The following is a 13,550-nucleotide window of genomic DNA, read 5'->3' as shown; positions in this document are numbered from 1 at the left end:
CGAGTAGCCTAATGTGCCTGTGAGAGGGGAGCAGATATCCTGTGTAGGCTAAGGCTACGTGATACAATCTAAAAAATGCAAAAACATGTCCTAGTATGGCAAAAGATGTGTCAACTCGGTGACACTATAATAATAACAATTGTGACTTGTTTTCCATGTTTATTAGGGCACTGCATTACTGGTAAGGAGGTTTAGCAAACAGCTAAATGCTGTCATATAATAGCTACAAATCTGATATAGGTTGTGAAGCTTGGCCACATATTAAATTGTTGAAATATTCAGACAAATTGGAAGATGCAGTATAGCATGATGTGGTACCAACCGAATGATGCATAACATTGCAACTGTATGTTAATAGTGTACTGTCCGTACCTTATGGTGACGGTTATAAAAACATAGCACGCATGCATAGCTTGAAGTATGCGGTTAATTTTGCACTTATTCTATGATCGTGTGACAGTTAGTGAATCTAAAAGTACTGACACATGTCTTGTCTTTCACATACTATCTTTCATGTACAACAATTTCCTAAAAACTGTGAATGACCGTGAATGTCAATGATATTTTTAAGATGGGAATGATATTAGGATATCTCAGTTTCATGCAACAGAAGTTAATCATAAAATGTGAACCTGGAGTCATCAACACTATCATGACATACAGCGTAATTTTAATTTCTTGGTTTGAAATGAGGCTTTTAAGCAGGCTGCTACACATCTCATGGCTGGGCTGACTTGTATGTGATAGTGACCAATGTAATGCTGTCTTCACTTATGAACTTAGTTATCGAAGCTGGTTCTACACGCTAGTATTACATTAAGCTATTGAGGATGCTCAGTAATTGAAAGTGGCTGAACACAAAAACAAAAACTTGGAATGAAGTGTTATGCTGAATTTGTGTATCAAAAAGCATGCTCTTACCTGTCATGTTTCACTGGTTATGCTTCTGTCTATAATATTTCAATGATTAGCAGTTACGTAATAACCTGCCACAGTGGTCTAGTGGTATGGTGCTTGGCTGCTGCGGGATCAAATACTGGCCGCCGCGGCCGCATTTCCAGTGGACATAAAATTGCTCGAGGCTTGTGTACATTTAAATTTAGGTGCATGTTAAAGAACCCCAGGTGGTCGAAATTTCAGGCGCTCTCCACCGCAGTATCTCTCTCGATCATATTGTGGGCTTGAGACTAGAACTTCAGGAATTACTAGAAACTACCCGACAAAGCCTCAACAACCTAACAGAGAAGTGATCCCCTCAGTCTACTCCCATTTTCTTTAGCTTTATTAGTATTAGCGTGGATATTACAACTAGACGAAGACTCCAGGATTAGAGCATATGCGTGCCGAAGTATCACAAATCAAATTAGGATGTTTTCAATTCACTAAATACACTGCGTCTTACCGTGTGAGTTATGTCTGCATCTCTGAATAATCTAAATGATTTCACAGAATTATGCTTTTTTTAACTTTACATGAATCTAATAGTCATAAGCATTCACTTAGAGGGCCCCTACACCCCCTCCGATATTTTTCAAACATTTCAAGTGAACACGTGCATTGGTTGCAGAATGCTGTCACAATCAATGATCACAAGTCACAGGATACGCTACAAGCCGCCGGCGCGCCGCAAATTAAAAAAAAAACAATCCCCCCCTCCTGTCCAAGCCTTTTCGTCTCCATGTGACTTGCTGCGCATTCCTGTTGCAATTGGTTGAGTAGCTGGTCGTGCAACAAAAGGAGGCAGGGGTAAAAAAAACTTGCATGATGGGTGGAAAAGAACCCGGAGGAGTGCTCAGCGAGAGGGCAAAGCGGCTTTGAGAGAGAGGATACCAAAGGAGAATAGTGAAGGAAAGAGCGAAAGCAGTGATCACTGTGTTTTGATAATCAAATGTGTCTAACTTCTCTATCATCGCACCATTTTGAAAAATTTTCACGGCTCTGTGTTCGTTGTACACTTGCGCACAACTTATCGCCACAACTGAATTTCGACCTCTGGGTGGTTGAGGGGCCCTTTACTATATTAAGAAAATGATACTGCCGCAAGCACAATGGTTTCGGAAATGTTGAGATATGTTTTTAACGCAGCTTATGGCACAGAAAAAAAAAACACAAAAGAAGGACCAGCGTAGCTTATGGCGTTTTTTTTTTTTTTTTTCGCGCCATAAGCTACGTTAAAAACGAACCAACTTGCCCAGCAAGTCACTCTGTTGAGATATGTCCGGTTACTCAAACCACATGTACAGATTTCTTCGTAACAGTCGTTGGGGATTATGTAGTCATACCCTGATTTGCGTGAAATGCTGGGAGATCTATCACCGCGTCACAAGGGGTAATGTTCACTTCGCGTGGGAGCACCGCTGCTAGCAACGATTCCAATAGAAATGGCAGAAAGTTTAAATTAACTCCTTCGATGGTGAACTCAGCGACATGGCCAAAGTAGTAATAAACGTCCTTCACTTCGATGAGGTGACGACTGGTCCTGCATGTCATGTCAACCAGCAGGTAATTAACTGCAAGGAAAATTAATTTACGAGGTGGCTGTATATACTAGGAGTTACAAGCGCGACAGCACCATTTCTACAATTCCGCACAAAGGCAGAATCTGACAGCAATAAGAATTTCCTCACATAACCTCAACCGCACCTAACCTCAATAAATGTAGTTAAATGAAACTCCAAAATTATTGCAAGAGAAACGTGAAACTAATCGACGTGTTGAGTGAGCTATACGGGAGAAAAGAGACACCACATCGGCGGCAGTATTATAGTGCTAGGGCATTCGAGATATTTTGCGAGACTTGATACTGCATGCGAATTTTGTGATTTACACCAGTGGTACATAGATAACTGGATTCCTCTAATACAAATAACCCTATAGAGGAGAGGAAACCCTCACATCTCATAAAAGAATCGCCCATGAGCAACTCAACCTCATGGTGTAAATATGGTGTCATGAGTCTCAAAATCACATGATTATGTGCCTGTGAGATTGTTTTATTCAAGCGTTTGCCACACCCGTCGAAATGCGGCTGCCGTAGACCTGTTCACTCCTTTCAAGTTGCCTATGACATAACACGCGATTGTGCAAAAGCAGACGTTTTATTGCTTTATCAGGAACATTACTGATTCTGTTTTTCGTCATTCATCTGTAGCTTGAGAAAAGCAAAAAATGAATGCAAACAGCAGAACAGCACACGGATCAAGTGCATCATTATGCAGGCGCGCCACGGTGGGCATCGAAGAGTTCGTGCTGTGACGTCATCTAGGCTTCTTTCTAGGTGATGCACCCCAACTTCTCTGGGTCAATTAATTGATTCAGGTTCAGTGAGTGGGTAGAAACTTTATTGACAATCTCCGGCGGTGTTTAGGGGGGTGGGGCTACAAGCACCCCAGCCTTGGCGACGACCTCGAGTCCTTGGACATGGGCGGTTTTCCGGGCGTTCCGAACGTCCCACAAGTGATCAGTGAAATCGCAACTGAGAAGATCCGCCTTCGTTCTCTCATCGCACCTCACAGTTTGATACTGCCATTCAGGCACTTGAAGAAAGTTTTGAGTAGGTATTTTGTTTTGTAGTCATGTCATATACTGATATACATCATCTGATTGTTAAGCTGTTAAGCGTGTGGGTGCAGGTTTAATTTGAGACACGGTTGCTACATTTTAGACACGGTTGCTACAGGTGAAATGCTTTAACACTTGTGTATATAGATTTAGATTCATCCTAAAGAATCCCAGGAGGTCAACATTAATTCGGAGTATATATATCATCATCATCATCATCAGCCTGACTACGTCCACTGCAGGACAAAGGCCTCTCCCATGTTCCGCCAGTTAACCCGGTCCTGTGCTTGCTGCTGCCAATTTACACCCGCAAACTTCTTAATCTCATCTGCCCACCTAACCTTCTGTCTCCCCCTAACCCGCTTCCCTTCTCTGGGAATCCAGTCAGTTACCCTTAATGACCAGCGGTTATCCTGTCTACGCGCTACATGCCCTGCCCATGTCCATTTCTTCTTCTTGATTTCAGCTATGATATCCTTAACCCCCGTTTGTTCCCTAATCCACTCTGCTCTCTTCTTGTCTCTTAAGGTTACACCTACCATTTTTCTTTCCATTGCTCGCTGCGTCGTCCTCAATTTAAGCTGAACCCTCTTTGTAAGTCTCCAGGTTTCTGCTCCGTATCTAAGTACCGGCAAGATACAGCTGTTATATACCTTCCTCTTGAGGGATAGTGGCAATCTACCTGTCATAATTTGAGAGTGCTTGCCGAATGTGCTCCACCCCATTCTTATTCTTCTAGTTACTTCAATCTCGTGGTTCGGCTCAGCGGTTATTACCTGCCCTAAGTAGACATAGTCTTTTACAACTTCAAGTGCACTATTACCTATCTCGAAGCGCTGCTCCATGCCGAGGTTGTTGTACATTACTTTCGTTTTCTGCAGATTAATTTTAAGACCCACCTTTCTGCTCTCCTTGTCTAACTCCGTAATCATGAGTTGCAATTCGTCCCCCGAGTTACTCAGCAATGCAATGTCATCGGCGAAGCGCAGGTTACTAAGGTATTCTCCATTGACTCTTATCCCTAACTGTTCCCATTCTAGGCTTCTGAAAACCTCCTGTAAGCACGCGGTAAATAGCATTGGGGAAATTGTGTCCCCCTGCCTTACACCCTTCTTGATTGGTATTCTGTTGCTTTCTTTATGAAGCACTACGGTAGCAGTTGATCCCCTGTAGATTTCTTCCAGGATGTTTATATATACTTCATCTACGCCCTGATTCCGCAGTGTTTGCATGACGGCTGATATTTCTACTGAATCAAACGCCTTCTCGTAATCTATGAAGGCTATGTATAGTGGTTGGTTATACTCTGAGCATTTCTCTATTACCTGATTGATAGTATGAATGTGGTCAATTGTTGAGTAGCCTGTTCGAAATCCTGCTTGTTCCTTTGGTTGATTGAATTCTAATGTTTTCTTTACTCTGTTAGCAATTACCTTTGTAAATAGCTTGTATACTACAGAGAGCAAGCTGATCGGCCTGTAATTCTTCAAGTCCTTGTCATCTCCTTTCTTATGTATTAAGATGATGTTAGCGTTCTTCCAAGACTCTGGTACTCTTCCCGTCAGGAGACACCTCTTAAACAGGGTGGCTAGTTTTTCTAACACAATCTGTCCTCCATCTTTCAGCAGATCTGATGTTACCTGATCCTCACCAGCAGCTTTGCCCCTTTGCACGCTCTCCAAAGCTTTCCTGACTTCTTCTATCATTACTGGTGGGGTGTAATCTGGGTTACTGCTAGTTCTTATAGTATTAAGGTCGTGGTTGTCTCGGCTACTGTACAGATCTCTGTAGAACTCCTCCGCTATTTTAACTATCCTATCCATATTGGTAGTTATTTTGCCTTCTTTGTCCCTTAGTGCATACATCCGACTTTTGCCTATCCCGAGTTTCGTCTTCAATGCTTTGACACTTCCTCCGTTTTTCAGAGCGTGTTGAATTCTCTCCATGTTATACCTTCTTACATCGCATACCTTACATCTATTAATCAACTTCGAAAGCTCTGCCAGTTCTATTTTGTCTGTTGTACTTGACACTTTCATGATTTGACGCTTCTTAATTAGGTTCTTCGTTTCCTGGGAAAGCTTGCCAGTGTCCTGTCTAACTACCCTGCCTCCAACTTCCACTGCACACTCCGTAATGATACTCGTCAGATTATCATTCATTGTATCTACGCTAAGGTTGGTTTCCTCACTAAGAGCCGAGTACCTGTTCTGCAGCGACACTCTTAATTCCTGTACTTTCCCTCTCAGTGCTAGCTGATTGATTGGTTTCTTGCATATCAGTTTCTGTCGTTCCTTCTTCAAGTCTAGGCGAATTCGAGACCGTACCATTCTATGGTCACTGCATCGTACCTTGCCAATCACTTTCACATCCTGCACGATTCCAGGGTGTGCGCTCATTATAAAGTCTATTTCGTTTTTATTTTCGCCATTAGGGCTCCTCCATGTCCACTTGCGGTTTTCTCGTTTTCGGTAGAAGGTATTTAAAATCCGTAAATTATTGCGTTCTGCGAATTCTACTAGTAGCTCTCCTCTGGCGTTTCTAGTACCGATGCCATAATCTCCTACTGCCTGGTCTCCAGCCTGCTTCTTCCCTACCTTTGCATTAAAGTCCCACATGCTTACCTCCCACATGCTTACGTCAGTATATATATATATGTGGCAAAAGTTAATCTGGAGTACGCACACATGCACAAGCACGAAGGTGTCCTTGGATCCAGTACAAGCAATATTATGAAGTAGGGGAAGTGCAGAACGAAAACTTTTTATGTTTCCAACATTCCAGCCAAGGATCAACCTTCATCGGTGACAAAAACCAATGAAGGCCAGTCCCGGGCTGACAGTGTGTGTGAGGGATGGGGGGAATAAATAACATTATCACCGCCCATCATTTTAATATCATCAGGATATTCTAGGAAAGTTCGAATGGATTTATGATCATGCTGTAATAATTGGTGCTCTCAGAGCACCCCCAGCAACGTACGAGGTTTTTCCACAAAGAAATATCTGAGTTGAGGAAAGCAAGGGCAGAGATTCATCGTAGAAAAAAAGTTAGGCTTGCAGAAAGAGAGACAAGAGAACAAAATAAAAATTCTTGCCACATAGATCGAACCTAAATTTTGTTTCATATGAAGGAAAAACAGTGTATTACACGAAGGATGAGGGAAAGAGCGGTTCATGAGTGAAGAAATGATTAAAAAAATCTCTTTTAATGATGTATGGGAACTACACACACCAGTTTAGTTTCTGGCAGACTCGTATACGTTTTCCTACTGAGAGATGCTCCGCTGACTGTAGTGATCATATGCTGATGATGCAATGCAGATATGGACACAGCTGCCATGAGCCAGAGTCTGGAGCCCCGGCAGGTCTACCCGTTTCGGCGGTATGGGGACGTGACGCTGCTGCCGTTTGTCGTCGCGCAGGGCACGCACTCAGCCACTTGGACATTCAAAGCCAACATCAGCAGCCACTGCAGGCCAGACATTGTCCACCTGTGAGTGGGTTTACATGTCTCGCGTGCCTGTGTTTTTGACCGAGAGGAACAATAATAATTAAAGGAATGCTGACACAAAATTTCACGGCTGAGGTAACTCACAGGATCGATTCTCATGAAAATGCATATATCGTCTACCAAATCTGAACACTGATATACGAGCTTTGGAGTTTGAGTGCCCAATTCAGTGCCATTGCGACACTGGCATTATATAGGATCACCTGAAGGAGACCCCAATACTTCCACGATGTTGCCACTGTGGCTGAGCTCAAGATGCGCAGCTAAACTATGACATTTAAGTTGCCATTGCGCTTTTGCATACTTGCGTTAGTGGCAATTCGCGAGTCCTTGTAAGGAGTGAATGTGTGAAAGCCTCTAGAAAGTCTTTGCCACGAGGTGACAATGATGACGACAGCTACAATATTGTGCTGCACATGCCAGATGTGAACGAGCATGCAGGCAGTGCGGAAGTTCGCTAGAAGCATTAGTGGCACATGGTGGCTTGTTGCTCTTGGAGCTCTCTCAAACCGAAACTAAGACTGGTTGAAACCGAGGCTGCTAGCCGACGGTCAAAGGGAACTTGCGTTGGTGCATGTGAAACTGCTACAAAAGGCTGCAGTACTTCAGAGGAGCTTTGCCTGAGGGCCGTCGAGGTAAATGGCCATGCGACGAAGTCCATGTTCATTGAATATCCATGTTCATTGAATATCCATGTTCAGTGAATATCCATGTTCTCAGTTTGATATATTTATAGTCCTTTTCTAAAAGCTATGCGATGATGTAGCAATTATATAGGTTTAATTTTTTCTTATGTTTGACTGAGCGTATGCACCAAGCTCCCAAATCATTTTTTAGGTTCCGAGTTTTTTTTTAGTGCTGTACAAAGCAACATTAATAGTAGTACTTTTATATCTGTTGAGGTTCCAGACTACCTTATTAATGATAATATTTTAGAAAGTGTTTCATTCTGTATTTATTCTGCCGTAAGGTTTACCTCTAACCTCTTCTGGCACACTCATGTCACGTATGTAACTAACTATGCCAATCGCACTTTCGGCTACCTACGAAAACACTTTTCAAAGGTGCTTTCCTCTAAAAAAACTCATTTTATAGAAAATAAAACTCTTGTTCATCCAAAACTCGAGTATGCAATCGCTGTATGGGATCCTGGCACAAACACACTAGCTGAAACCTTGAAATTTGTCCAAAATCGTAGTGCATGTTTTATCCTCTCTGACTATGCACGCTCATCTAGTGTATCATCCATGAAATGAGTTTTCGGCCTTCCACTTCATTGTTCATGCAGGAAAGTGTTTCGCCTTGTTCTTTTCATAAAATTTGCTGCAATCCACAAGCAAAACAATACCTTCTGTCCAAACCACATCACATGTCAAGTAGGTGGGACCATCCCCACCAAGTACATTCCTTTTTCACTTACCCAATTTTTTCATAATTTTTTTATTCCAACTACCTCGAACAACGGAGCCACGTACTCTCCTCTATTGCTCAACTGACTGATGTCTGCATTTAAGGCTGCCGTTGAATGTGATGCTTGCTCTTAGCAGCTTTTCTTTATTTTTGCTATTTTTCTTTTTACAGTGTGTACTCCTATTCACTTTCTTCTGTAATGCCTGCAGACACTAGAGGTACTGCAATAAATAAATAAATAGAACAGTGCAATGTACAGGACATTTCACTGCTGGACAAATGAAGGGCTGCCAACTACAAAACTTCTGTATGTAAAACATGGTTACAGAGGCAGATGTGATAATCTTTCCTGATGAATCATGACACTTCTAAAGTGGAGAATCATTGTGTGGGACCCAAAATGTTCCCCGGATCAAAACATTTGAGTTCAGTGATTAGTTTTGAGGCTGCACATAAATTTAGAATTTTCACAAATCTCTCGTCCAATAGACTTTCATGCATGAATTCACATAACAATATGGTTGACACCATATGTGTGCATAAGTATGATGCTTCATGCAGCAGGATTAAAGTAAAACATTGCTACTAACCTTTTCACAAGCCTTTGTAAAGGTGGATAAAAAGTGCTCAAGAAAGTTTAAGGAGTTAGGACCTTTGGTTGTCATAAGTAAATTGCACATGAGAAAGCAACTGTCTAATGCATATGTCAGAAGCTCATAAACAGTTCAAAGGGGCCATGACATCCGATTTTCGCTCATGATCGGTGTTATGTGGGTTAATCCATGGGTGTTCAAAAAGAAGCTACGAAATTGCATTTTGCAGTCCGTGCTACTAAAAAAATTTCATTATTTTCAGCTGAGAATTCAAACTTGTAATGAATATTTCTATAATCACACGAGCGGCCTGAAAGTGTGACAACACTGGTGCCCTCGTGAGCCGTGTCGTAGAAAGCCGCTCGCTTTGTGAGCATCTGTATTTAGAAATTTGCTTTGTGGTCAGGCCATCTGTGTGTAAAGTGGAGCTTTTTCAGCTTTCTTCAGCTTGGCTTTGAAAATTGACGGATTTGTAGTGGCTGAAACTTGGGTAGAAGATGATGGCTCTACTCCCTAAAAAAAATGACATCACTCACATGCCATGGCAAAATGGCGGCCGATGGCAGTGTGCAGAGTGTACTGCAGACGAATTGCAGGGCTCATTTTGCGATGAAATATCATCTTCGGGTGCAAATTACAATGCACTGTCTGGAAATGCATTAAATTTGCATTGCATAATTCCAAGGCACTTAGTATTACATTTCAAGAAAAAAAAAATGAAGGAATATGTTATTATCTGTGAGTTTGAGTAAATGTTAATTAGCATGTAATTAGCTACATAAAATTATTTTGCAACTAGTCACCTTCAGTCCTTGCATAAAAATCAAGTATTAGGCCCAAATGCCTGTACAGTTTGATTTTTGGTTGCACTCATTTGGAACAAAGAAAATAAAGACTTACATTTGTTGTGGAACGCCCCACATATGAAGGATCATCGAACACTGTAGTGTACCTATCGAAGTGATCATCTGCAGCAAAACGCAGCACAGTGATGTTAAGCAACTGCTGTTTCTCCTCTCAGGAAGCCTGCACTAATGTGCACGCTGAGTTTCGAGCCATGTGAAGGAACATGCTTTGTGTAATATTTCTCCGAATTTAATGTTTAGAATTGTACACATTGCCACCGAAGGGGATATTTTTTCACCGTCCATTTTTCATATATGTACAGGCACAATAGACCCTCTACTTTTATATTTTGCAGAAACCCACAAAGTTGTGGGTGACCATGTCATGGCCACATCGTTTTTTTTACTGCAAGTCATTGTTTGCAACCTGTGCTTTCTTAGGTACCTTCAGTATGCAGGACTGCCCGTGTTGAGCCCCCTGAATGCTTCTTTTCCCGATGGCTTCGTTACCAAGCGACAGCGACTGCGCAGCCTCTACTTCCCTACCGACTCGGAACTACGCTTCATCAACATCACATCGCCTGACCCCGGACAGTGGTTTGCAGCAGCGTTCACGCTAGATCATCATCAACGGATTTTGCAAAAGGCACGAAAGGCTGTTTTCTCAGTGCACCTGTTTATTAAGGAGAGACATGTGTTAAAAAGTTTTTCGTTATTTGTTGGTGTAACTGAATAAAATCAAGTACTGTTATTCAGATATTTTTCTGAAGATTTCAAATCTTCAAGTAAATTTTTATCTGCATTAGAGCAAAGCGTTCAATTTCTGATGGAATGTTTCTTACGGTGCTTTTTGGCAACATCTTTATCAAACACAAAAATGAAGTATGTGGCAAGGCTTCCTGAGAGCTGGTCTAGCCAATAGAGTGAATTTGTTTGTTTTGATCGAACTTCCAATGTTAAACAACCAGATTCAATAATCGATGAAAATTGTTTGCTTCATACTATTTATGATTATCAGGAATTAAAATTTGGTAAACAACACTGTAAGAAAATAAATAGCATGATCGACTAGACCAGCTTTCTAGCAATCTTGCTGCATACTTTTTGACAAAAAAAAAAGGAGTGCCGAAAATCTCCATAAGAATTATGCTAGAAAACATAGAAATGGCATATGTTTTGTTCGATGCAGCTGTGAAAAATATATTGTGTGTGATTGTGCTGCCGTTTCATCATGAAAAATGTACAGAGTGATTTAGAATCTGTATCAAAACCTGATTAAGTGTATTGAATTTCATTCCTTTCAGCCAACCATTAAAAAAAAAAAAACATTTTTCAAGCGCCACATCTCCGTTTAAATCACCCTGCACACCTGCTCATTCTCCAACATACTACATAAAGTTCACAAATTTGGACATGCTTTGATTTTTTTAATGTTGTGTCCACTTCTAGGAAAAAAGTAATTTTTTATATATAAAAAAGCTTTGCTCATTGATCTCACTACACTCCGTTTGACGTTTATTGATGGTGAAATGAAGTCAGAAGGTCATATTTATTTGAAGCAAGTTTTTACAAACATGTTACTGAATCTTGTGGCAATAGTAACGTTGCCGAAGAAGCCAGGGGAAACTGCACATTATTGTTTTGCACACAAGTCCTTAATGTTTAAAGTATGTTGCAGTGTGTGTGTTGTCTCACTCCGCTATCCCTCCACCCATTCCCAGTACCATATATGTACAATTTCTACAAATTTTTTCTAATACACACAGTGGTACTTTTCAAGAAAGAAAAATAAGTATTGTATTGTGTTTGTGCAAGTTTTAGTAATATTAATTAGCATGAGATTAGATGCTTAATTATGCTGCTGCAGGTAGTATTCCATTTTCACATTAAAAGAATAAACTCAGAAGCTTTAAGCGTGTGTGCAAATAGGTTTCGGTTGCATTCACTACCGAGAAAAGAAAAAGTAATAGTACTTTTTGTTGGTACTCCGATGCGTCACTTTCAACGGCCCGTTGAATATCATGGTGCCTTCACCAAAGTTATTGGCTACAGTTATACCCAGCGCACTGAGGGTAAGTCATATTGACTATGCAAAAGGTTCAATTCGTCATAATGAGCATTGTGTCTTCTTCTCTTTTGGCTGCGGGTTGACACAACCAGCATTGTGTATGTAAACGCAGCCACCCAGGGTATTGTTAAAAACACGACTTATTGCACAAGCTAAAGTCTTGTTTTCAAGTATGAACCAACTAGTCTGCGAATGGGATTGTTAAAGAAAGATGTTGGAAAAATGGGCTTATTTACAATACCTACATAGAACAGTTAATTAACTGAGCCTGAACAACAAAAGTCACAAACCCGAGATTAGATCATCTCCTTCCCCTTCATCTGCAAAATAAGCAGCGCATGACAATATGTAACATAACAGTAGATGGATTCACTTGTGATAAGGGTGTTGCATACGTGTTGCACACAATGTCGAAATTGTTCCCTAGATGAGGCCTTGGTTTGTCCTAATCCTCACTTGATCTCAGGGGCTCCCATTTTGGAATTTGTGCCGTATTGCGAGTTGAGTAATTTGTAGCCACTGAATTTTAGGAAGTAACCTTGCTCTGCAGATGTAAGAAAAGAGTTGTTGCATATCATTTATGGGGTCATTTTTTTTTTAATTCTTGAGGCATTTGTATAAATTGCAAAATTTACATCTTCATCAATATATTTGTATAGTTAAATTTCTTGCCTTGCCTATAGTTTTTTTGCATAATTTTCTCACTGTACATTTGTATAAAACCTTGTGTACGTATAATTCTGAAAAAAATTTAAAAAATCTTTAAATACCCGTGATGCATGCAGGGCCTGTTTGCACCCTGTGAAGTGTACCTTTCAAGCTCGCTCACCCCATACTTGCTGGATGAGGTCGTTGACCTACTGCCCGGCCAGGCCACCACACACCATGTTGTCAAGCCTACCTACTTTAGGTGAGTGACCTGTAATGGCATCCACCTCCATCTCCTCTTGTCTGCTTTCTGTTGAAGTCCGTGATGACAGCTATGCAGCGCAACATTCCACAACATACGTTAAGCTTGTACCAACTAGATCAAAGGAGTGCTTTCTTGACCCATAATAAAACTGGGGAAAAAAAGGCTTACTTTGATTTTAACGGGATAGCGTTAGAGAGTATTCTCAGAAAGTGTGGTTGTAGTGTCGGCGGCATTAGTCTTGAGCAAAAAATTACCTTGTTTGTGATCCATAAATAGAGAAAGATGCAAATAAAACAATTAATAACAATCTTTGGGTTCGAGTGAGGATTGAGTTCAGGTCATTTAGTAACAAGCAGACAATATATCACAGAGCCACGCTATTTTGTGAAAGCACTTAGGAATAGAACACTATAAATATCATGTCAAAGAAGGAGTTTCTTAACGCATGTAATATGGCGTGACAGAAGAATGGAATTGCGCCAGGGGTCCAGACTTGTGAATTGCACATCGAGTGGGTGTTTTTAAGGGCTCTCTATTTACAAAACTCTCAGGCATATGTAATCATCTTGTTCAGCAAAAGCATCGACAAAGTGATAAGCTGCGTATTTGCAGTAGGCATTATAGGATACTTTGAAATGGCCAATGGC

At 41.0% G+C, this 13,550-nt stretch overlaps 1 protein-coding gene across 2 annotated transcripts in view; it reads left to right on the top strand.

Moving 5' to 3' along the window:
• LOC119181242 (post-GPI attachment to proteins factor 6-like) overlaps window positions 1-13,550 on the top strand; it is a 58,507-nt gene that overhangs the window by 4,188 nt on the left and 40,769 nt on the right. For both annotated transcript variants that reach the window (XM_075874929.1, XM_075874928.1), the window contains exons 2-4: window positions 6,885-7,056; window positions 10,364-10,568; window positions 12,776-12,900. In XM_075874929.1, the coding sequence (XP_075731044.1) occupies window positions 6,885-7,056; window positions 10,364-10,568; window positions 12,776-12,900 (502 nt within the window). The remainder of the gene's footprint in view (window positions 1-6,884; window positions 7,057-10,363; window positions 10,569-12,775; window positions 12,901-13,550) is intronic.

This window comes from Rhipicephalus microplus, chromosome 10 (genome assembly GCF_043290135.1).
Source record: "Rhipicephalus microplus isolate Deutch F79 chromosome 10, USDA_Rmic, whole genome shotgun sequence".
NCBI lineage: Eukaryota > Metazoa > Arthropoda > Arachnida > Ixodida > Ixodidae > Rhipicephalus > Rhipicephalus microplus.
This window is presented reverse-complemented; position numbering and strand designations above follow the sequence as displayed.